General features: G+C 37.3%; 2 protein-coding genes across 8 annotated transcripts in view; both read left to right on the plus strand.

Annotated features, from left to right (window-relative positions):
- The window catches only part of grk3 (G protein-coupled receptor kinase 3), a 65,453-nt gene extending 52,558 nt beyond the window's left edge, over positions 1–12,895 (plus strand). The window contains exons 16-21 of the mRNA XM_084104538.1: positions 10–76; positions 1,341–1,436; positions 1,786–1,948; positions 3,483–3,619; positions 7,461–7,574; positions 9,176–12,895. Coding sequence (XP_083960664.1) covers positions 10–76; positions 1,341–1,436; positions 1,786–1,948; positions 3,483–3,619; positions 7,461–7,574; positions 9,176–9,337 — 739 coding nt within the window. The 3' untranslated portion in view covers positions 9,338–12,895. The remainder of the gene's footprint in view (positions 1–9; positions 77–1,340; positions 1,437–1,785; positions 1,949–3,482; positions 3,620–7,460; positions 7,575–9,175) is intronic.
- An 808-nt stretch (positions 12,896–13,703) lies between these two features.
- Positions 13,704–25,575, plus strand: part of myo18b (myosin XVIIIB) — a 52,575-nt gene continuing 40,703 nt past the window's right edge. For 2 of the 7 annotated variants that reach the window (XM_084104490.1, XM_084104491.1), the window contains exons 1-6: positions 13,704–14,501; positions 17,295–17,430; positions 20,342–20,493; positions 22,523–22,942; positions 23,806–23,866; positions 24,676–24,788. In XM_084104490.1, the coding sequence (XP_083960616.1) occupies positions 17,394–17,430; positions 20,342–20,493; positions 22,523–22,942; positions 23,806–23,866; positions 24,676–24,788 (783 nt within the window). In that variant the 5' untranslated portion in view covers positions 13,704–14,501; positions 17,295–17,393. Of the gene's footprint in view, positions 14,502–17,294; positions 17,437–20,341; positions 20,494–22,522; positions 22,943–23,805; positions 23,867–24,675; positions 24,789–25,575 lie in introns of all 7 variants that reach the window. The other 5 variants (XM_084104494.1, XM_084104496.1, XM_084104492.1 and 2 more) reach the window with 4 other exon arrangements.

Below are 25,575 nucleotides of genomic sequence, written 5' to 3' on the forward strand. Positions count from 1 at the left end.
ACACTGTAGGGCGTCAGAGGTAAAGGAGCATGTGTTCTTCAAGGGAATCGATTGGCAGCAGGTCTATCTCCAGAAGGTGAGACCTTTGACCTTCTGTTTTCGGGATCAGCCCTAAGACACCTTGTCGAATAATGTATAGTCTGTTAGAATATGGTTTTGTGTAACTGCAATGTTTAACTGATCTAATTTAGAGTCCGGATAGTTGACTAGCCATCCAACAATCGATTAGCAAGGCTAAGATTTTTTTCTTTTTATTGCTGCTGCTTTAAAAGGAATGAATTTAGACAAACATCATCGCGGAGAGTGTGTATTAGAGTGCTGACACAGTGGCTGTTAGCACGCTAAAGTCCACTCCAGGAAGTTGTGACTCCAATTTCATCCCCTTTACAGCACCATCAATGCACAAAGTGAAGCCTTCAACAATACGTTTTTATAAGACAATTACTGTCAAATCACTCAAATCACTTCCTGTGAGCAGTGTTCCCATTAGTGTGCACAATCTGTAGATTTCTGTATGATGAGGACTATTATATTTATATATATATATAGATAGATAGATAGATAGATAGATAGAGAGATATAGATATTTATATATATTTATTTTTAAATAAAAGGTTATAGTTGGTTATTGAGCCAATAGAGTGCAACAGTCTTTTCAACAGTATTTTTTTTACTGAATTGGTGGGGAAAAGCTACATTACCCATGATGCTGTACAGAAAATTCCACCAATCGTAGAGTTGTGGTGAGCAAATCGTGCCAAAAGAGCTTGCAGGGAACGCACACTCCCATGAAGCACCACAAATGACGTAATAGAGTCTTGCTATGCTATAAAAATACTTTCAATTTTGTGTATATATGTTTATCACGCAATAAACTTGCAAACATATTGTTTCTATAGATATAATCAACAACTTAAATTAATAGTTTTATATTTCCCCATCGTTTTTAATTGGATCCTTTTTAATCGTCATTCACAATTCTTCATGGAATTGTAGTTCTTTCACTCACTCAAGCCAAAATACTTTTTGCTTTAAAAAAAGATTATGTTGTGATTCAACTCATAGCTGGTTTGGCTTGCTTTATGACTTATAATGCTTTAACAAAGCCTTATATGAATGTAAAAAGTACTTCTGGAATCAACGCAGCAGAAAAAGTGGTCGAGCACTAATGCGCTTTATATGTTTTATGACTGTTTTTTAACACTCCTGATTGGTTCCTGATGTAAATGAGCGTTTATTCTGCAAGATGAACTAGTCGGTTGTTTTACACATTCCTGCCATGATCATTTCTTAGATGGTTTGTGAAATATGAATTCTCTGAATCTGCTGTTTGTTTGCAGTACCCCCCTCCCCTCATTCCCCCCAGAGGAGAGGTCAACGCTGCAGACGCCTTTGACATCGGCTCCTTCGACGAGGAGGACACCAAGGGAATTAAGGTAAAACCTGTCACCGTGGGACCAAACTGGCTGGCAAACAAGGCTGATGTCTTTGCTTCAGCTCAGTGGCTCAGTGGACTACAGTTTTTCAAGTGTACCCAAGTGTAAGCACTGAGAGAGCTGTATTAAATCTAAGAGCACTTGAGCTTGGGTTTCATGCTTTAAAATCTGCAGGAATTTTCCATTATGCTGTGAGCTTTTTAAATTTCTCCCTTGTTGCCAGAATTTGACTTCCAGCAAAAAGTCTGGTCCACATTGCAACTTACTCTCGCTAAGACTGCCCATGTAGACAGAAAGAGATTGTCTGAATTGAATGTCATTGTCATCTTTGTGTGTGTCTCTCTCTCAGCTGCTTGACAGTGATCAGGAGCTCTATAAGAACTTTCCTCTGGTGATCTCTGAGCGCTGGCAGCAGGAGGTGGCCGAGACTGTGTATGACGCCGTCAACAGCGACACGGATAAGAACGAGGCGCGCAAGCGGGCCAAAAACAAGCAGCAGGGCCATGAAGAAGGTGAGACACTGCACATTAGGATTTGTTTGATTATGACATTAATGTCTGTGCATTATACCCCAAATTCTCATTTCCTTAATGTAAGATAGCTTATTATTAAAATGTTATTTTATATTTATACACGATCATTCCATGTATGGGGATGGTAAGATTTTTAATGTTTTTGTAAGATCTCTTAAGCTCACCAAGGCTAAATTTATTTGATCAAATGCAGTAAAAACAGTAATTTTGTGATTTTGTGAAGTAACTGTTTTATATTTAAATATATTTTAAAATGTAATTTATTCCTGTGATCAAAGCTGAATTTTCAGCATCATTACTCCAGTCTTCATATGATTTTTCAGAAATCATTCTAAAATGATGAAGAAACATTTCTTATTATTGTCAGTGTTGAAAACAGTTGTGATGGTTCATATTTTTGTGGAAACCGTGATGCAATTTTTTTTTTCTTAATTCCTTGATGAATAGAAACTTCAAAAGAACAGCGTATATTTGAAAAGGAAATATTTTGCAACATTTATAAATGCCTTTTGTCACTTTTGATTAATTTAATGCTGAAAATAAGTATTAATTTCTTTCAAAAAAGTATTTTTTATTCTATTTTATAAAATAAAAAATTATTCAAATAAAATAAAAAATATTTTCATATACACTTTCATATTTGTGTAACTAGCGTTTGTGTCATGGCAATGTACACAGAACAGCTGTTTGCAAAATGCTGTTTGTAAACATCCTGTTTGCTCTTATTCAGCAAACTCTCATTTTCTAACTTCTGAGAACTATAGCGGAGTGTTTTCATGAAATTTTAATGAATAGCCACTCTAGGCGTCACATTGTCTGTAGCACTCGGTCATTTACCCAGGTTTTAAGGGGGTCCAAAAGATTATTATTTTTTGGTGGAAACTCCAGTTTGCATTAAATCATAAGCCGTATACGGAATTGACAAGCAGTAATTTCACACAGCGGTGCCGAGAGAAGAAAACGGCCTCTGCTACGGTAGTGCTACATTCTCCAGCATGAATTAAAGGCCCAGGTGACGTCAGCTAATCATCTTTCACTGGTCCAGTGTCAGTTCCACCAGCGACCTCGAGGACAGGCTTGAACCCTACGTACTTGTTAGCAGTGCTGGAGCCACGTGCTTCCCTCAAGGGAAAGACACAGCACCCATCACATGACCGTCAGTGTGATGGTCAGAAATAGATCTGAAAGAGCCCATGTAATTTAGCAAACCCTGAATTAATCGCGTGCGTCACGACCCCAAGATACAAGAACAGGAGTTGTGAGCAGGAATTCAAATGGCTTAAACCTCAGTGAGAGTTCAAAGGAATAGGTGACCCAAAAATATAATCCTGTCATTAATTCACTTTCATGTCTTTCCAAATGTGACTTTCTTCTCCAGAACACAAGATTTTTATTAATATGATTGAGAAAATACCAAAATTGAAGTAAATACAGCAATTTGTAACAAGATGACCTTAAGTGTCCAACATTTGAGCATTATGTAATTGCGAGTATCTGTGCGGTGTTTGTGCAGACTACGCGCTGGGGAAGGACTGTATTATGCACGGCTACATGCTGAAGCTAGGAAACCCCTTCCTGACACAGTGGCAGCGGCGGTATTTCTACCTATTTCCCAACCGTGTTGAGTGGAGAGGCGAAGGAGAGTCTCGGGTAAGTGTTTTTGTGTGTTTTGTTTATGTGTTTGAATCTGTATAAGGGGTTATTCGACCATTTTCTGAGAATGAAAATTGCCTGTGTGTCCCTGCGCTGTAGGAACATTGGACTAAAACTTTAAAAAAACGTAAATTCAAGGTGAGTCTGGTGCATTTTAGCTGATTCCCCCTCTCCTCTCATTTTTCATCATCTGTTTTAGACCAGGAATTATCATGATTTTGTTAAATATTCTGAGAAGGAGGGGAGGAGGAATCGCATCACTTTAAAGATTAGGTTATGCCCTGTGTAGTGCTTCATCCTGCTGCGAAATTCCCATAGTGACGCAGGTTCACCTGCAGCCTGGGTGGTTAAGTGAAGCCGTGAAACATTGAGACGCCCACCTCTCTTTTTAATATCCTCTGCTTCTTTCCACCGCTAAACCAATCCCTCAGTCTTTCCCATCCGGAGGAAGCGATTGCGTTTGCGCGCAGGTCTGTGTAATGCAGAAGTAGGTCACTGCAGATTCCCTGGGGCCAGAGAGTTTCTGCCCTGATCTGTAACTAAGATAAAGAAGTGCAGATTTCACCAGTTTCCTGCATTTTTAACTCCCTGAGCTCCCGAATCTTCAATCTGAAGGGTAAATGCACTTCCTGTGGAATATGCTGGAGACGAGATGCATGGAGACGGACATGGAGACTTTTAGAGAGGCAACCTGGATTTAATTCATTCATTCATTTAATTGATTTGATTTTAAGATGCTATATATTGTGCTTTTTCCGTTAATTTTATGTATGATCTTTTAGTTTGCACCCATCCCTTTCCAAATAAAATAGTTCATATTATTATTATCAATTTAATATTAAATTCACTGGATTATCCAAAAGTGGCTATTACAACATGGTAATCTAATATTTAAAGGTAGGGTAGGTAGGATTTTTATAAAAAACTTTTTTCCAAATTTGTTTAAACTGTCTTTATATACCAATACATAATTAAAATGTAAGTGCTCTGAAAAAGAGAGTTTAAAAATCGAGTGACTGTAGACCTTTTAATCTGCAATAAACACAGCTCATTATTTCCATTCGGGACGAAACAATTGATTGGTTTGGGCGACTGTCACTCACTCTCGCAACCAAGGCTACCACCACTGTTGCTAGATCTGCCCATATGCGCGCGCACCCGTTTGATTTGAGGGGAGTGCAAGAGAGGCGCGGAACCTACGAAGAGTAAAATTATGGCAGAGAAAGAGCATTCAAAATTCAAAGCACCTGCATATGCAGTCAGCGAAGGCAAACAAGGCAAAAACTACTTCCTCGGACCCTGGTTGCCCGCACTCTTGAACGACCTCCTCTGCTTCGCCCTCGACCCCGGACCTGTCCTCGAACCGACGATGCGGTACTTGTCACCGGAGTGTAACGTTAGTCCTCATCAGAGTCAACAATGTTTTCATCATGTAAACTCTTACATGCAAAACACCGTATATGTTATGACTCTTACACGAAATTCACCTTCATCACAGTTTAACTGATGGTAATGGAAAAACGTGTATCAATGCAACCTGTTTTTAGCTTTGCCTTATAAATATAGCTCGTTACCTATAGCCTAAATATAGCTCGTTACCGAATCAAACAAAATATATTTTAAACTTTACCAGTATCGATATGCTAGCTTGATAGTGAGTACTAAAAGCCATCTTATTTGTTTATATTTATAGTGATAAAGTTAGGTATTTTATTACATGTGATTCTGACATGATGTCACTGCATGCACTGCGCTCCTTCCTCTGCACTCGTCTCAGGTAAATAAATGCGTCTTCCTGAGCCTGAGCATTTGGCGTCGCGCGTTCATGTGTTTTGGGGGCGTGGCTTTGGGAGGAGCCCAGAAGGGAGGGGGTGGAGTGAATGGAAATAATTAGCTGTGTTTACAACAGTCGTGAGAGGTCTACAGACACTCGATTTTTATACTCTCTTTTTCAGAGTACTTATATTTTAATTATGTATTGGTATATAAATACAGTTTAAACTAATTTGGAATGTTTTGTTTTTTTTGAAAAATCCTACCTACCCTACCTTTAAATTAAATATATTTTTTCAGTTAAATAAATTTGGTTCATAATGTGCAACCTTATTATAGATATGTAATACTGGCTATTTAGTTTATATTCATATATGCATATGACCTGTGCTAGCAAAATGAGTCTTGAGCAAAATGTTATTTTCACATTCTCTATTAGAAAACCTTCAAAATGATGTATGTTGGAATTAGACAAAAAAAATTAATGAGCTGCACCTGTTTGAAGTTGATAGAGTCAGCAAAGTTAATTTTGAGAAAAATCAAAGTTTTCTGAAGGTTCCAAAACAAAATCACCTAGCAACCATACCTTAAAATCCCTTGTAATAGCACCAGATTTGGCACAAACCAAGTCAAAAATAAAAATCTATAGGAAAAAAAAAAATATATATATATATATATATATATATATATATATATATATATACTTTTCCCCCCCATGATACCACCCTTGTTTGATTAACATTGAGACAGACAGCCCTATATATTAAGACCTACTGTATCGCACGGATCTAATATAAATGTTTCACATCAGATGTTTTCCCCAACATTTAACCAAACGTTAACTTGAGACATAACAGATAATGTTTGTGTGAATACTTTTTACATCAGCATGAGTTTGAAAATCACATTTCATTGGTTCAGACTCATGCCATCTAGAATTCGCTATGAATATTCACAAAGTTGAAATGTTTCGCTTTAAAACAATAACAAACTTGTGCTGATGGGAAGCACCAGTCGTTGAGAAGCAAGCAGAGAAATACGCCATTTTCATGGACAAAACAAAAGGTACTCCTCTCAGAAACGTACAAATAAATATACTTTTAGATATGTAATTACTATTTGGAGCATTGGGATTGCTAGACGAGGGCTTATTGACATTTCTTTGACTTGTTTTGCCTGTAGCTCGCAATGAGCCTGTGTGCATTCAAACTCATTTTTCCAGCACGGGTCGCATATATATTTTTTCATAACACAAAAATATTCTGTACATTCCTAGGTTTATGCTCTAATACAGTGTTGTTTGAAAAATCCTTTTCTATTCCGGCAAATTGATCCGTGAACAAAATGTTATTTTATTTGTTTTACTGTGTTTTTGAACTTATGATAATATTACACTAAATATTTAATTGAATGGATTATAAATAAAAAAAAGTAATTACAACATAGTTATTTAATATATTAAAAAATGCTTAAAATTTACTGTTACCATAATATAAAACTTTGGTCATTCTGCCTAACCTTAGTATTGAATTTTTTTTCTCTTTCTATTACTTTAAAAAGATCACTGCATCCCTTGTTTTATGCTGTGTTTGAAAATCATTTTCTATTCAGAAGGCGGCTTAGGGGAAAAAAAGGTTTAGATTTTCACATAGAAGCATATTTTAAATCAGGGTCCATAGAAACCAGACTGAATGCGGTTGTCATTTAGAGGAAAAATGTTTGTACAGAAGTGAGATGTCTTCCATTTATCCTTCGATCTGATGGGAATCAGGTATCCGAGATCAGACAGTTACATGAGATGCTACGTCTTCAGCCTGTTGTACCAACACTGACTCATTGAGTACAAGAACAGCTTGTCGCCCTCGTAGCCTGAGACAACCTCTAGAAGTTCTGCCTCAGTGCAAGTGACGCTGATAGATAGCATATACCTGAAGAATAGAATAAAATCCCACCCATGCAGAGCTAGCGGCTAGCGGGTAGCATGGCGTGTTGCTCACAAACTCAGTAGGATAGTCTGTGAGAAGACTCTTAGAGGGATGTGCTAATTAGTCTTTCCTCCCTCCAGCAAAACCTGCTGACCATGGAGCAGATCGTGACTGTGGAGGAGACGCAGATCAAGGACAAAAAGTGTATCCTGCTGAGGATCAAAGGAGGGAAACAGTTTGTCCTGCAGTGCGAGGTAGGACACCTTCATGCTGTTCTCACTGTCTCATTGTGGGTTTTCCTCTCCTTCTTTTGTTCTTGTTTCATCTTGCTTCACTTTTGTTGCTACCTATGCATTTGTACTATTTGTAGTAGTATTAAATATCTAAATAAATCATGCATTTTGTACAGGGTGGGCCATTTATATGGATACACCGTAATAACATGGGAATGGTTGGTGATATTAAAGTCCTGTTTGTGGCACATTAGTATATATTAGTACACACCACCCATCTTGAGGAGTTTGCCCCCTCACATATACTAATGTGCCACAAACAGGACTTTAATATCACCAACCATTCCCATGTTATTACGGTGTATCCATATAAATGGCCCACCCTGTATTTAAATGTCACTTATGAGATGAAATCATGTAATTTATAATAATAATATACAATTAATAATAAATTTTACCTGCCTTGTTTTTCTTAAAAAAGAGAAGAGAACTGGTTTCAGTCACAAAAATAGGACTGAAAAAGTAAAGCACTGACTCTGTGGGCTTCTTATATATGATATTAAATTAAAATATTTAATTGGATGTTAGACTGGATTAAACCCCCCAATAAAAAGCGATTGCAGGATCATGTTAAAACAAAACAACAGACATTTTTTTTCCATGATTTCTTTTAGTAAAAACAATTATATTGTCTGATGTACTGTTACCATAATATTAAGCCTTGGTCATAATGCCCAACCTTTGTTTCTTTCTTCCCCTTTTGCTCTTATATCATCCTCTGTGGGCTTCTTATATGTGAAAATATTAAATTATCCAGAAAAAAATTATCTCTGTTGGCTTCCGCATGAGCTGCTATGAACTTCTGTTCTAGGCCATGTTCCTTATCTCTTGAAGTTTTTGCGTCTGCTTTCTGCCGAGAATATTTTTTCCCATCAGCGCAAGAGTAACATGGGAAGTGCATGTCCACACATTTGCAGACCTTGCCGAAATTAAACCACATAAGAGGCTGATTTAAAATGCTTTTTTCAGTCCGCTCGTGCAATACAAATAGCTTTCACGTTAATGAGCCTTCAGACATTTGCATGCCAACGATACTCTAGGCACAAAACAATACAAAGCACACCAAAATATTGGGGCATTTTTTAATTAGAACAATTTTTCGATCAATACATAAATTTACATTTATTCATATAAAGCAGATGCTTTTATCCAAAGTGACTTGCAAATGAGGAATACAATAAGCAATTCATTTTGAGGCAATAAACACAAGAAGTGCTAGTAATACGTTTAAGACATCGTAGAGAATAGTACGAGTTAGAACAGGGAGTTTCTGTTTTTTTTTCTAAAAACAGAAAAAACATATTTAGGCACCAATACATTTTGAATAAAATAATTTTATTTAAAATTAACATCTCCCTTAACTGGCTTTTCGAATGCTGTCTGATTTTGATCTACAAAAGATGCATTTGTCCAAACTCGTATTTTAAATATCCTTTGCATCCAGTGTGCCTAAAAATGCTGTCTAGGTAGCTTGCTAGGGTTTAATCCATTAGTGTTCTTGCTTTGTTAAAGTAATAAATCAGATTAGCAATTTATTTATAATGTTCTTCCTCTTCTCACAGAGTGACCCAGAGTTCGTGCAGTGGAAGAAAGAACTCACCGAAGCATTCACCGAGGCCCAGAAGCTGCTGCGTCGTGCCCCCAAAGTCATCGGCAAGGGGCGAACTAACGTGGTGGAACTGTCCAAACCTCCGCTCACTCACCGCAACAGTAACGGCCTGTGAGCCGCCCACCTCCCGCCACCCTTGTCCACTGCTCCTCTCCATCCTTTTCATCAACACACACATGCACACGCTCTCACACTCTCTCCCAGCAAAACGCTTGTCCAGCACCATCAGGCTTCCCAATCGGCACAGTGAGCCGCCACATGGTCCATCTTGGAGGGTTCTGCTGGGCTGCTGTTCCACAACTGTCCGTCAATCAAATGCACACACACACACACACACACACACACACACACACACAGTTCCTTGGGGTTGGCGTCACTCCAGGATAATGCTCAAGAACAATCAGCGATGTCAATGCTGCATCTTGGACCTTGTTTTGACCAGTGGTGCAGGCTGGGATACTGTGCCTCTGTTGTGAGCACGCCACTCTTGTTTCTTCTGTGAACCCCACATTCTCCATGCACACGCTGGCATGCTCGTATACAGGCAAAGATAAAGGCCTCTGCTGTAAGGGTCCCAAAAACCCAACCAATGTTCACTTGGAGCTTCTTTCCCAAGTGGCAGTGTGCTAGAGCCGGACAGTATCAGTGCTTCTGCTGTGGGAGCCGGTGGATCCTTTTTGCCAAGGGAAACTAGAGCCATTCGGTCTGAGAGAGCTAATCAGATGGAAACAATCTCAATAGATGATGGCTTGAACAATATTACTCCCATTGTCTTTTCATGTCCTTTGTGGAAACTCCAAGGCCACCTCACTGACTGTGCAGTTCTTGAAGCGTATGCTTTGCACCACTTTCTGTCAACATTGTGGGTGCTTGGCATGCATGCAGTTTCATACTAAATGGACTCTGATTTGTGGACTGTTGTGGCACCCGACCCCTGTCCTGTACTTGTAAAGTACAAAAGTCTTCTACACTTCCGTAATACTCGCTGTCGGATTGAACAAGTGTAACAGCATGAGTTGCGAGTGTTGTGCACATCCAAGTTGTGCTCTTAGAGGACAACAAACTGTGTAAAAATTAGGGAGCTTTTTTTTTTTTTTTGGTGCTCAGCCCTTGTAATCACCAAATTCAGTTGGGTTGCTGCGTGCCCGTTCACGTGCATTAAATGCGTGTACTTGTGTGTGTACACGATGCAAAATGTAGGTGTTGTTGCTTTAAAGGATATGCCCATGTTGTCACCTGGAAGAATTGTTTTCTTTCACCTTGAATGTATTTTTTTGTTTCTCTTTTCGTCTTTTTTGTTTGTTTGTTTTTCTGATGGTGGAGTGATTTACGCTGCTTGACACAATGGGAAGGAATGTGGTGGGATGTTTACGAGGACACGCCCCCTTCTTGAACCCAACCCCCTCCCCTTTGAACTCGCAGAAGTGCAAAAAGTGCCAATGAATTAAATGTTGACTAGAGACACCTGAGAATTCCTCGAGTCCAGGCCGCGTCACCTCGATCTCCCTGTGAACGGCTCCGAGAACAGTGTTGGAACCTGAACGCACAGGAATAAACTGAACTGCAGACCTCCAGTTGCTCGAACAGCTTCGGCGTACATAGACGCCAGTGGACGGTTGACGATGCATGATGTCTCGGTTAGAGGGACCTCTTAGGAAGAAAGCAGCAGCAGCATCCCTGGAGTCTTTTATCCGACTGTATATACGAATCCTTTCTCTGTGCATCTACAGTATAATCTTCTTGACAATGTTTGCATATATGGCGAATCTCTGTCTCTGCCTGTCTGTGTTTGTCCCTATGTCTCAGCTTGGGGGCGGGCGGGGTGGGCGGGTTCACATCTGTCAATCTGCGACACGCGCAAACCTCAGGCTGAGAGAACTGTGCGTTCGCGCCTCTTTTAGGACCGTCGGTGTAAAAGAGCGGAGAGTTGGATGACTTATCTCATAATGAGGTGCGAAGAGGTCTTCTGTCTGTCTTTGTGTTTAGTTATGCCTGCGCTTCTGAGAGTGAGACGCGCAAAGCGGCATCACCATTATCCATTACGGGCAGACACACTGTTATTCAGAACGAAGGTAGTCCGCTCGCACTCACAGGTGTTCGGAAAGGTGGGCTGCTTGGATCGTGGAAGGAGCGACAACTTAAAACCATTTGTTGTGAGGCTTGATTTGAATATAGTTTAAATTTTTATATTGTTTTGAATGTGACGCAAATGCAGATTTCTATAGATGACATATTTTTTTGAGCATGTTAATGTGCATTTATTTTTGGTCTATTTTTCCTTCTTTTTTTTTTTTGGTTTGAATGGAAAAACAAGCACAGCTTAACAGGCATGAGATGATTTTAAAGAAGTGTTTTCTTCATGTATATTCAGGTTCTTTTTTTTTCCATGCAGTAATTTTCTTTTTCTACGACTCCTGTCTGTGCATTTCGAGTGATTTGCATGCGACGCCCTGCAAAAATTGCAGGGTTTTGGGGAGTCGACCAGTTTTTGTAGCCTTTGAGTGTCTGGGAGGTGCCATCCTGAGGATGTTTTAGTGCCCTTCAAGGGTTATATTTTCAAACCAAAATGGCTTGTTTTGAAATATTATCTCTGCACTTTTCCATCACGAGCTGATGAAAAAATAAATGTGCCAAACGACTGTAGGAGAATGTCCTTGAACCAATGAAAAAGCTCATGCGACGCTCGCTGTTTATTTTGGAAAGTAAAATTGGTACGTTTTAACAGGCAAGTGTCGACGAGTTTGAGAAAGGGTACAAAAATGTGACCAAATTCAGGTGACGTGGAACAAGTGTGCCGCGGGGCGAACGATCCTACGCCTCAAAGCTACTGACCGGCGGCGGCCGGTACCGTGTTTTGAAACTGCTAGCCCGTTTCTCGAGAAGGGTGGCACCTCCGCCAGTCCTAAATATCCATGTTTTATTCAGGGGTTTTATATTTTATTTTAACGGTAGCTTTTCATTCACTTCGTCAGTGTTTGCTTCATTCAAGTGCTTGTGTGTCTGTTCCGTAGCGGTGAATTTGTCTGTGGGCGAACGCAGGTTTTGAAACGGAAGAGGGCGATAAATAGGAATAAAAAAGAAAAACAAACTAACAAAAATCTAAGTATATATGTGTATATGAAATGAAAACAAATGAGCTTAGGTTTATTTAAAAGATTTTACGACGTAGACACAAAAATTGACTCGGGAAGGGATCGGGTTTGATGTGAGTTCAACTATTTGTGGTGAAGAATCAGCTCAGATCTTGCACATAAAAGTTTAGATATTGTACCTACAAGTTACAGATTATTATTTTTGTTTGTTTAATACAGGACTCTCTTGCTCTCTTTCATATTTATTGTCTGGTCGGGGAGCTAGTCCCTCTGTGCGTGGGTTTACCTAGGGCACGGAGCTGTCAAGTATCCGGGTTTACAGTCAACCGAAACTCTTTTTCATGTGTCACAAACAAACGCAAATACTACTGTCTGGGGTTATTACCATTTAAGGTTATGATGATAATGATGACGATGATGATGATGATTATAATAATAATTATTGATAATATTATTCAATGAATGATAATTGTTATTAAAAAAAATTCTTTTGTTTTTTGTTTTGTTTTTCAAAACAGCTAGGAATATGTGTTGGACTGCTTATAAAAACAGTTCAGAAATAAAAGCCCCTTTTTCGTGTTGCCGTGTCTGTTGTCTCCATGCTTTCGGGATTTACTCTGTTTATATCAGGACAAGGGCGCTGGTTCGTAAAGCTAACTCTTCAGTGCAAGATTTATAAACTGAAACCACAATTAGGCAACTTTCAGGGCATGTCAAAGCCATTTGGAGGAACTGCGTCCAGATCTCAGTGTGATTAAGCTGTGCATTAGTGTTCTGGAGTTAACAGTCCTCTCTTGGATGTCCTCCGTTATCCTGCAGCTATAATCAAAGCTCAAATCAATCTAAGGGTTCTTGAGGTTTACCATCCTCCCCATATTGTAATATCGTTCGCCTCTCTTCTTGGGCCTATATGTGAAAAGGCTAAATAGTGTTTTTAACTGCACTGATCGAAACTGCAGCAGCCGCAAAAGTATTTGGACTCGAGTCAATGTCTAAATGTCATTAGATAAGAAAATAAAAATGCTGCTAGACTGGAGTCAGCTCCCCACTCGAAAGTGTTTTCCTTAAATTGTTTCTTTAAAAGGCTTTGTGTTTGTCCTCATTCAAAACTGACCTTTTTATTTATTTTTTACATGCATTTGTAATCTTATTCTGTCATTTGCATGCATGCATTTGGCAGATGCTTTTATCCAAAGTGACTTGCATTGCATTCAATGTATACATTTTATCAGTTAATGCATTCACTTGAAATCAAACCCATGACCTTGGTATCGTTAAGCGCGGTGCTGTTCTGTTTGACCTCAAAATGTGAACAACTTGATGTCCTCCTCAGTTTTATTTTTTCCATCAATATGCCTTAAGATAAAGCAAGACCTTCCGTGTGAAATTGATTTAAAATGAAGTTTGCTAAAGATTAAATTTGTAATCTTGAGATCAAGAAGGATTTCTGAGACATTCCGCCATGACAGCTTCATTCGACCCGTTCAAAAAAATCGTAATATCCATTTGCCTCGGGTGGTTCTGTTCTCTCTCTAATTCTCTCTGACACCCTCCTCCCACAGATCTCACCTCCCACCCCCTGCATCTCACAGCTGAGTCTGTCCGTCAAATCACACCGCCAGACATTAGCAGCCCTGCGGACTGTTGACTTGTTCTTTTTCTAGCTGTTGCCAAGACTTTGTGTTTTCACAGGTTTATATTTTAACAAATATCCAGGTGCACTTTTTATCCTAAAACGTCTGAAGGAAATGGGGTTATTCTGAACATCTGACCCCTAGCAAAGTCCCCGCTTAACTGTTACGAAGTATTGGCGCCAAATGAATCGACCATGTTTTGAAATCATGTGATTTCAATATCAAAATCATTCCCAGCTTCTCCCCGTTTACAGCACTCTTCCTGTGTCAAAGTGTTTCCCAAACAGGGTAGTATGTCCCACTTCTTCTTGCTGCGGGATATTTATAGCCAAGTCTTGTGTTAACTCAGCTGCCATGCTTATCCGTGTGTGTGTGTGTGTGTGTGTGTGTGAGTGAATGTCCATGCCACTCTATTTCAGATTGTAGCTTCACCTCCTCAGTGACAGTGAGACTGTGTGCCTTGCTTTTGGCCTCTTCATTTTTGTTACTGGAGTTTCACACATACAATACTTTCATTGGATGTATTTTTTTCCATAGAGGAAGCCATCACAAGGTATGCCTGTTGTTTTTTCTTATTGACACCCAAATGTTTGTTTCATTTGTAGATACCGTGATTTATTTATAGATCCCAGACTCTCACAGATTTCCAGGTCCTGTATGGCTGGTCTAGCCGGCTGGTGTTCTCCTAATGAAATTAGGGACGTTTGGTTTCACGTCTAGGCCCAGAAGTTGAGCACTTTGTTCTGGTTGAGAAATGAAAGGCCTTCTGTTTGGATCGACGGGATACTCTGCTACTAAACGCAGAGCTGACTCAAGCTGAAATCTGAGCTCTGTCTCCCAGGATCATTTTCAGCCTCTGACTAATTTGTTTTGTTGTTTGCCATGTAATGTCGAAGTGGATGACAAGATGTCGAGGTTTGGCAGAGTTTGATATAATTCCATGCAATGTCATGATCCTGTGACCTAAGCTTCACATGAATCAGTGTTTTTTTGGGCATTTGCACTGATTAATTGATTTGCAGGAAACAAGTGAGCAACCATTTGTCTTCTAGAAAAAGCAGTTCTTTAAAAAAAAAAGGCACATGGGTATTTTATATATACCATGGTATTCAATGATTACCATATTTATATAGGTATTTACATGATATGCCAAGCTACTTGTATTACCATACTATTGGTCCAAAAATCATGGTATCTCTGTGGTACCAAGGTCAGAAATTAAACAAATGCCCTGGAATTCAAAATGTTTGTTACATCCGATAGACAGCATTTGAAGTGGATCAAAAAAGTTCATCAAAGTTGTCCTAAGACAAGAACGGGTATTGTTGAAAAGGTTTTGAAGGGTTTTGATCCACTTCAAATGTTGACTACTGTATATTGTGTATATATATCTGTGTGTATATATATATATATATATATATGTATGTGTATATGAAGAGTTCAGATGCAAAAGCCTCTAAGTGCCATCTGAAATTTTCTTCTAGAAGGATTATTTTTATCAAGCTCGTATATTTAAGTTCAGTGATTTCACTTAAATGGCAATGAAAATGACCTATTAATTGTCATTTAAGTATAATTACTGAAATTAAATATACAAGCTTGATAAAAATGACCATTGTAGAAGAAATTTTCAGATGGCACTTAGAGGCTTTTGCATCTGAACTCTTCATATATATATATATATATATGTGCGTGTATGTGTATATGTGTATATGTATGTATATATATATGTATGTGTGTGTGTGTGTGTGTGTGTATATATACACACACACACACACACAGTTTTTAATATTCTAGACCTTATTGTATATTTCATGTAAAAAAAACAAACATGAGTTTTAGTTATAGATTGAGAATTGGTCATTGAATAGATTAAAATGAGGCATAAAAGGTTGGCAGTATTTTCAAAATGGTTAGAAAAAATATACATGAAACACCCTAAGTTAATTTCTGACACCATGGTACATGCCCAAAAAATGTGTATATGTATGTATATGTATAATAATAATACCATGATGCCTGTTATGATGTGTATTAGAAATGACATGGCAAGCAGTTAATTTTTTTATTTACGTTTTTTATTTAATCCTTTTTTTAAACGAAACTGCACGCACGGCTATCAGCTTTGATGTTTTTTTTAATATAATTTATTCAATATTTTGTGTATGTGAACACAGTATTTTGTTTGATATAACAAGTAATATAGATTTTGGTCGTCATATAAATTTTATTTAAGTATCCACTATTTATATTGGTAAATCCCTTGAAGCTGTTTGGTTTGCCAAAAGTGGTAATACTGGTTTTTCAGAAATATAAATGCTTAAAACAAGACCTTACATGAACAAAGTGTCAACAAAGTGAAACAGATTTTTCAAATGAAAAACTGCTGGCTGAACGTTGACTGTAATGAACCACAGATCTGTGCTGTTTCCAGTCAATTCCTGCCATTTGGCCTTCATTAGAGCCGGCTTCTGGGTTTGCTTTCATCATTTGTTTGTGTTGTTGGAGCGGGAGGTCTGTATTTATCATGGAGCGAATGCTTCACTGAAGACTGTAGAAGAACATAATCTCTTTCATTTAGTATGTTATTGCCTGGACAAGCTCAGCTGGATTTATCATCATCAACTACAGCCTAATTCTAGATTTTAGCATTTTCTGGATATTTGCCTGTGCATAACACACTGCCTTGATACCAGGCTGTTCTGGGTGGTTGCCAGGGTGTTGCTATGCAGTTGCTAGGGTGTTTTTGGTGGTTTCTAGGGAATTGCAAGGACATTACCCCTACCCCAAATCAATATGATATTTAGTTTCCTAAATATGACTTAGTTGAAGATGTTTTCATTTGCTAGCTAAATTGTTTCACCAGTTTCCCTAAATTCTGGATTTTAAGAAACCATGTTTATTCAGCGGGAATCTCATCTCACATAATGTATATGCAAATTATATATTATATTTATACTACAGGGCATTTGAATGCTTGAATCTGATCAAAAAAGGTCCTTACAGCCTACAACAGCAAAAGAACCAACATTTATTGAAATATTTTTGTAGTAATAAAATGTCACATAAATTTCAGATTTAAAGAATACGTTGATTTAGAGGAAATATAATAAAAATGTCATGCAAAACATTTATATTATTAGTTATTACTTATATTTATAGAATATTACACATTACAAACAATGCAAAATAATATTAAAAAATATATATTTATTATAATAGTAAAATGTTTATTTTATTTAAACAATATATATTACATTACAATTAATTTTGAGGTTAAATATGACCCAGGCGTTTCTTTATGAGATAATTATGTGATGTTTTGTGTCTGTTTCTCCCTTGGCAGGTCCACAGTGTCACTGTTTCCATTTTTTTTTTGCTCCACTTTGTCCTGCTCAGCATCACACCTGGCTGAGATCTCCCTGCCTTCACCCCTCGTCCCGTCATGGCGCTCTCCTCACGCTTAAAACTCTGGGAACAGAAGGGAGGTGCAGGACGGCTGCATGCCTGTAGTTCAGCAACTAACACGCACAAGTTCAACAATTAATCACTGTCCTTTTGTAGATGCTTGTAGTCTGTTTTCAGTCTCACCCAAACCACCCACTGACATTCATTTTATAATGAAAGTCAAAATACTGTCTGTGTCTCTTTAAGTCTCTGTATTTTCTATTCGGGTAACATAAGAGGGGAAAGACTGAAATCTGTGCTTGTCAATATTACATTTCAATTACATATGTGGAATCTAACAACAATGGTATCATAAATGTAGCTTCTTTACCTCAAATCACACACACATATATAAAAATAAAAAAAACTATTTTCAGGCAAGTCCTTCTAATGCATGTCCTAGGGTTAAAATATATATAAAAAAACATAGTGCTATAACCACAATTAACTCCTACTCAAGTTAGGCCCTCATGATTGTTTTCTAACATTATCTTATTTTTCATTTGGGTGGCTAATATATATACACATGTATTTTTTTTATTCTGCCAAAATATTTGTAGAATATATACAGTATTTTGTAAACCTTGCTTAAGAAAATATATTTTTCACATTTAAAATATATTTCGTTTAACCCTTCAAATGGTAAAGTATATATTAGAAAATTTAATTAGATAGATAGATAGATAGATAGATAGATAGATCTAATTAGACGTCTCTGTGATGTAAATTAGACGTCTCTGTGATGTGTGTGTGCTATCATCAGCGATAGCGTTATGGAATAGACATCTGTCTGACTGCATACATTTTGTTTACAATATGTGTGCTCTCACCAAATGTGTCCAACACCAAATAATTCATTAATATTTCATAACAGTTTTAAGTAGGCTTTAATTCTCACAGTGTGACCCTTGTTGCTGCCACGTTGGTCTCTATGGTGGTCCGCTCCCTATGGTTCGCTAAGATGACAGTATTCTTAGCATCGGTGATGTTTTGTGGTATATTTAAGGTTTTAGCTCTATTGAATCTGTCATTAGGTCTTTAATATTCTAAAACGCATCTAAAGTACTTTTCCAGTTGTTCAGGGCTGCCATGTGCACGTAATTATACTGTAGCATACATGCTAAAGCTATCTTTTTCCCAGGCAGCTTTAGCTAGTTGGTATTGCAGACTGGACTATTTCCACTGGCTAGCTGGCATGAAGTGCAGTTATTTTACACTCTATATAGTGTTACGGCTCTGTTGGTCTGCTAAAGGCAACCCACTGCCCTCAGCTAACATTTAGCAGCTCACCATGTGTTTAATATCACTGTATGTGCTGCTAATAGAGTGTCGAGGGAAGCAGTGGAAAACGATACTAACAATATTGTCTATAGTTCACCCACATAAAATTTACTGTGGTTTTACAATAGTACAACTACCTTTAGTAACTAGGCCTACAGTATTTTGGTTGAAGATTGATGCTAAAAATTTACTATGGTCTTACTACAAATACCCTATTCATATTTACTATGCATAAACTATGGTAAATTTGAAATGAGGGATGTATCTATAGCTTGTTAGCAAAAGTAAGCTAGCAAGCTAAATACTGAGCTTTAGCAAGTTAGCATGCTGGATAAGGGAAGGTTTGTGTTTCAATTATTTTCCCCAACAAAACATGTTTGTTTGGGCATGGCTCTTAATACCACTGTAAATTAAAACTTACATTGATAATCATACATTACCATGGTATTTAAATTATTGTTAATGTTAATATATTAAAATATTAGGGTATTACCATTTAACAACATCAGTTTACTATGGTGTTTTCTTAAATACAAAATTAATTGTTTATTGTTTATTTATATTGGAAATGCATTTAAAAAATGGCAGCATTTATGATAAAATACTAGTAAACTTATTGAAAAATATATATTTATATAAATATATTTTAACATCTATATTTACAACATATTTTTGGCCATTTTTGTAATATTTAAAAAATATTTAACTGATATTTTTTGCACATTTTTGAAAGGGAAAATAATCCAGACAATCTCTTTTTATTATTGTTTTTTAATCAGTATTTTGTATTTGATTATCAGATAAAAAAAATATAAAACATCCTTAAAACAACATGCATGAAAATTGACAAAATGTTAAAGGGCTGGTATAATACCCTTTTCACAAGATGTAAAATAAGTCTTTGATGTCCCCAGAGTGTGTATGTGAAGTTTTTGTTCAAAATACCCCACAGATATTTTTATATAGCATGTTAAAATTGTCACTTTTTAAGGGTGAGCAAAAACGCACCGTTTTGTGTCTGTTCCTTTAAATGCAAATGAGCTGCTGCTCACAGTGCAGAGGGCGGAGCTTCAACAGCTTGCACTCACACAGACATGCACTGAAAATGTCAAAAACTTTTAGCCTTTTACATTCAAACCGGAGTCAAACAAAGATGGAGAGACTCAAGAAGTGACAACATGTAGAATGCAACAGGACATTTCTGAATGGATAATTGATGAATTTATGTAGCTTATGTGTAGTTATCTTCTAGTCATTGATTAGCATATTCTGTCTTGATAATCTATAAATCGTGTTCAGGGGACAGGATTTATGTAAATTCTAGGGTTGGTGATGTCACTAACCCGGGAGGAATGTGGTGTAGTCTCTACCAGCCATTTGTTGTAGTCTTTAAAAAGGAATTTCTTTAAAAGCAAATAACTTCCTTTGCTTTGAACTTTGAGCGTTGTAACATCGCAGATGTTGTTTATGCTCAAACAGCAACATTACACACTAACTAAAGTTAGAAAAGTGAAATCATAATCAACCACCCCTTTAATAAAAAGCATGTTTGCAGTGGGAATGTTACTTTCTAACCATTTTTCATGTGATTTGTGTCAGTCAGTTAGACGTGGACAGTTGAAATGGAGTTCATGATGTGAGCTCCTTTATTTCCCATCTGTGAACAGATCAAGGAGGAGAAGAAGACACCAGAAGCTGTCGCCGCACAGCCTCCTCCTCCTCTCTCCGCCGTACCTGGAGGATTCCTCAAACAGCTGGTGAGGGAGACCGAGAAAGAGACACGCCACAAAGAGCCAGAGCTTAAAGAGGAGAAGGCGGTGAGATCGCACTTCAATGGATGGGATTCTGCTGGAAAAACCCAAGTGGTGTTCACTGCAGAGCCAAATTACATCCAGCCCCCCCTCTCTGGATGTCATGGGTGGCGCTTGACCTAGTCCAGCTCCACCTCTGTGGATCTAATGGGTGGAGGGATAGAGTTATGGGTGGGGTTAGACCTTCTAGCTCCACCCATTACAAATTACATCTAGAGAGGAGGAGCAGGACTTCAGACTCCACCCATGGCTCTGCAGTGAGCAGCCTCTCGAAAAAACAGGTTATACTGTTTATCATGGTCAAGTTGGTTTTTTAAACAAGGAAGCTGGTGATTCTCAAAACATTCTTAAGAATGAAATTCTTTGTAACTGCTATTTTACTTCTCAGTTTCCAAAAATGAAGAATTCTGTCATCATTTACTCACCCTCATGTTGTTCCAAACCTGTATGAGTTTATTTCTTCTACTGAACACAAAAGAAGATATTTTAAAGAATGTTTGTAACCAGACAGTTGGCAGCATCCATTGACTTCCATAGTATATATATTTTTCCTGCAATGGAAGTCAGTGGCTACCATCAACTGTCTGGTTACTAACATTCTTCAAAATATCTTCTTTTGTGTTCAACAGAAACAAGTGTGGAACAATATGAGGGCGAGTAAATGATGACAGAATTCTTCATTTTTGGGTGAACTGTCTCTTTAAGACTAAAGTTCAGAATATTTGTATTCCCAAAAACATTTAAGAATGTGCTTATTTTTTTTCTTAAGATAGTTCTAAAGACAAAATTTGCATAATTTGATTTCCTGAAAAGAATGTTCTTCATAATCATCGTTGTCAACCTTGTAAATTTTGAATAACCTCCAACTTGACACCAATGATTGATAATGTAAACAATGATCGGTTATTAATTGTGAGTGAAGTAACCTTTTGCTAAATTTGAAATTCAGTAACATCTCTACAAATCATGATATTTGACAACATTTAGCAAAAAATAACTTTATAACACACAGCAAATTAAAGGTGCTCTAAGCGATGTCACGCGTTTTTTAGGCCAAAAAATTTTTTGTCACATCCAGCAAACATCTCACTATCCGCTAGCTGACTGTCCCCTGAACACACTGTAAAAAAATGCGGTCTCTGTAGACGCCCCAGGCTCCACAAACGGCAACAAAAACAAACTGACCCAGCCTTGGCCACGAAACATAACAAACAGTGTTCCAGCCAATAACCGACAAGATTGATTTGGGGGTGGGGGTTGGGGGGTTAGTGCGCATGCACATGAAGGGGGGTGTGAGGAGTGGAGGAGAAAGAAGCATGAAGAGGGAAGTTAGCTAGAGGAGAGATGTCCTAACAACGACTAACGTTAAAATTGTATATTCTTGAGAATTTTGATATGGCCGACACACGACCAAAGAGACGACGTTCCGATTTTACATCGGAAAAGCGTTCAAAAGGTGCCGAGAACTCCGCCAGCAGAAGGGCTTCCAATCTGACATTCAGGTGGCTCTGTTTTTGCTGGACAGACTAAATGGTTTTTCTAAATGGTTCATGACTGTTTCAGGAAGCATGGAAGGGAGGGGGAGGGGACGGGATGAGGAGGAGGGAGGGTCGAGCTAGCCTCCGTTTTGTTTGACAATACTTCGAACGTCAACAAGAAGTGAAGTCACCCAACATCGCTTAGAGCACCTTTAAAAATGCCATGTCAAGTAAATAGTGTGCACACTTATGATTATTACAGTAATCTGCAGGCAGCCCAAAAAGGTGTTTTTCATTTAATTCACTTAGGAACCCTCTTGTAAACTTCTTAGAATTTATCTTAAGAAATGTCTTAATGTCTTTCTTAAGAAGACTTTCATGAATCCAGCTTCAGGTTCTTTCAAACATGTGATGCCACTAACCTGGCAAAACTTTTAGCATTTATTAACTCAACGTTATCAGCTGGTTTTCATTGGGTTTACCAGCAGGGGATGGTCTTGTTGTCATAAAAGTATGACTTACACCAGTCTCCATGTGGTTTTTAATGCTCCTCACAGCCCAGTAAACTCAGCAACAACCTGGTCCAGAATTTCTTACTTCCCGACCAAACTCCACCAATACTGGAAGCGGAGATGGCACTTCGAGCAGAGCAGCTGATGAACGGAGAACGGGGCCGCCACACCAATCTGACAGAGAAGAAAACCTCCTCTCCCAGGAGGATAATGTCACCGGAAAACCCAAGAAGTCCGAGAAGCGACTCAAAGTCCACGACTCCAGAGATCAACGGGCAGGCGCCCAACCCCAGCACAGATAAAGCTAAATCTCCAGGTCCACCAATAGAAAAAGAAGTGAAGAAGGAAGAAGTAAAGGTACAACAGGAAGTTAAACCGCTGAAACAGGAAGTGAAAGAGGTGAGGCAAGAGCCTGAGGGTCAACTCACTGTAACCCGTATAAGAGAGGAGCCCAAGGTGCCTGTGGTAGGTACAACCAGTGTTGCTTCACGATGCATTTATATTATTTTCATACAGAAAGTAGATTGATTTTGCCCATCAGGAATTGATAATATTATGAGATCACTGATATTCACTTCAGTTGTTATTAATATTTTGTATTATTGTTGTAACTGTTATTACATTAACTCACTGTAAAAAAAGAAAGAAAAAATATTTTTCTTTAAAGAAAATTTAAAACTTAAAACTTAAAATTTTAAGTTAAGTCAACTCAAATATCCAAGTTGTCACTTAGTACAACTTCTTATTTCACGTTGACTAAGCTTAAAATTTAAAGGCTGCACGAACACTTACTTTATTTTAAGTTGAAACATTTTTTACAGTGCATTAAATTATTCTATTAACAAATGGCTAGTTTTTAGCATTGTTATATTTGTAGTGTTATTTTAGGGTTATTTATTTACCATTTCAGTATATATGAATGATATTTGTATAATTTATTATAAATGTAAATTTTTATTAATTTGTTATAGTATTTTTTTAAAGATTTTATTTAGTTTTAATGTTTTTTATTATTATTATTTATATTTTATTATATATATTTTTTATTTTAGTATTATTTAGTATTTTATTAATATGAAGTACTATTTTAATTTTAGTACATCAACTTCAACTTGTTCATTTCAGTTAGTAACCAAGGCAACATTTTTTAAGCTTAAGTTTTTCCTCTAATAATTTATTTTCGCTTTATTTCAATGACAAAAAATGATTTTTAATAGTTTATTAAAAAGTTTTAGTTAGCAATAACAGCACTGGAATGTAGAAAGGTTGTTTTACATCTGCTACACTGTATTTGTGGCCTAATTCTCTCTTCCTCTTTCTCTCTGCAGAGGGATGTGTGGTATGAAGCTGGTAAAGTGTGGTACGCTCACAAAGATGGATATACACTTGGTTAGTCAGCTCTTGTACCTGTTCACCTTACGTTAAGAGAACAACTTGTGTTTTTGATGCATTGACTGGTATTTTTAGTAGTTGTTTGGGTTTATCATTCCTGAATTGCATGTCTGAAGGCTAGAACAGCTCTCCAGTCCCGTGGTGTTAAGTTACAGGTTATGAATAGTGTGTTGTCTTAGAGGATGCTATATTTACATGTGGTCTTATTGATTTTGGGACCTTCCAAGAGTTCATTGTTTTTGCACTATGTGAAAGCTGCCCCATTTCCCTATTTTAGCTTAATATTGCTTAATAAACACCTCTTATGTTGCAAGATTCTCCTCTTTGCATGAAACATAAACTCTGCTCTGTAAATTGTGGTGTGTTGCTAGCAGGCTAATCCTCTTCCTCTTCAGTTTAGTGATGAATGGGTTTAGTGTTGCTATCTTATCAAGCCTCGCTAAATCTACGTGCCGAAATGTCATCATATTATAAGATTCAAAGATTAGCTACTGCAAAAAACACACACACACACACACAGTACTGCAGTATCTTCATGAACCCAAATCTGTCAAGCTTCAAAAAGAACAACAAAAGAAAACCATGTGATTTGTTGTGTAAGATTTGATGTGCATTATGCTTTCAAAGTGTCAGTGTTGCATTTTTCAATATGTGGATGCAGCAGAAGGGAAGATTTTCTGTTAAATTGTCAACAGATGTCCTGTTTGTTGTTCCCCACTGAGAAGAAATTTAATCTATGCCCTGTAGAGAATTGATATTGATTTGCGTTGAGTATTAGTCACCTTTGACCCCTCTGACTCTCACAGTCACTCAGCTGAAGCCGGACGAGGGCACACCGGATCTCCCTGACGGCAGGGTGAGGGTTCGACTGGCCTCAGACGGGTCCCTGCGTGATGTTACCCAGTATGAGATCGAACAGGTGAACTTTATTCACTGCTGCTATTTATTATATTTGTCATAATTATGACATATTGGCATGCAGTAGTTAATTTCAACATCATCTCATAATTTCGACTTATGTCATAGTATGTCATAATTTCAACTTTTTATGAGGGGGGGCTTTTTATTGGGAGTTTGGTCGGGAATTTTGACTTTAAAAAAAAATGTCATAATTGACTGTTTAAGCATAATTTAAATTCAGTATGTCATAATTTCAGCTCTGTATGTCCTAACTATGACTTGGTATGTCATAATTTCAACTTTTTTATGTCATAGTTGAAATTAAGTCATAATTTAGATTTTTACATCTCAAAATTAACTTAGTATGTCATAATTTCGTTTTTTATCTCATAATTATGACTTTTTATGTCATAATTATTACTTTAAACTTTTTTTCATAATTGTCATAATTTTGACTTTTTGTCAAAATGTTGACCTTTCATCACATAAATGACTGTTATTCATAATTTTGACTTTTCATGTCATAAATATGACTTTTGTATGTCATCATTTCAACTTTTCAACTCATAATTGACTTAGTAATGAGGCAAGTCATCATTATGAGATAAAAATTGACATACTGACTAACCCTAACTTTATCTCATAATTTTGACTTTTTATGTCATATTTAAATATTAAAGGCATAATTTTTTTTTTTTTATTAAAAGCAACCATAATTTCAATTTAGTTTGTCATGATGTCAACTTTTCATCTCATAATTGACTTAAGTCATAACTATGACTTAGTATATAATTTTCAACTTTGTC

The sequence above is a fragment of the Abramis brama genome (genome assembly GCF_963993115.1).
Source record: "Abramis brama genome assembly, chromosome: 25".
Taxonomy (NCBI): Eukaryota; Metazoa; Chordata; class Actinopteri; order Cypriniformes; family Leuciscidae; genus Abramis; species Abramis brama.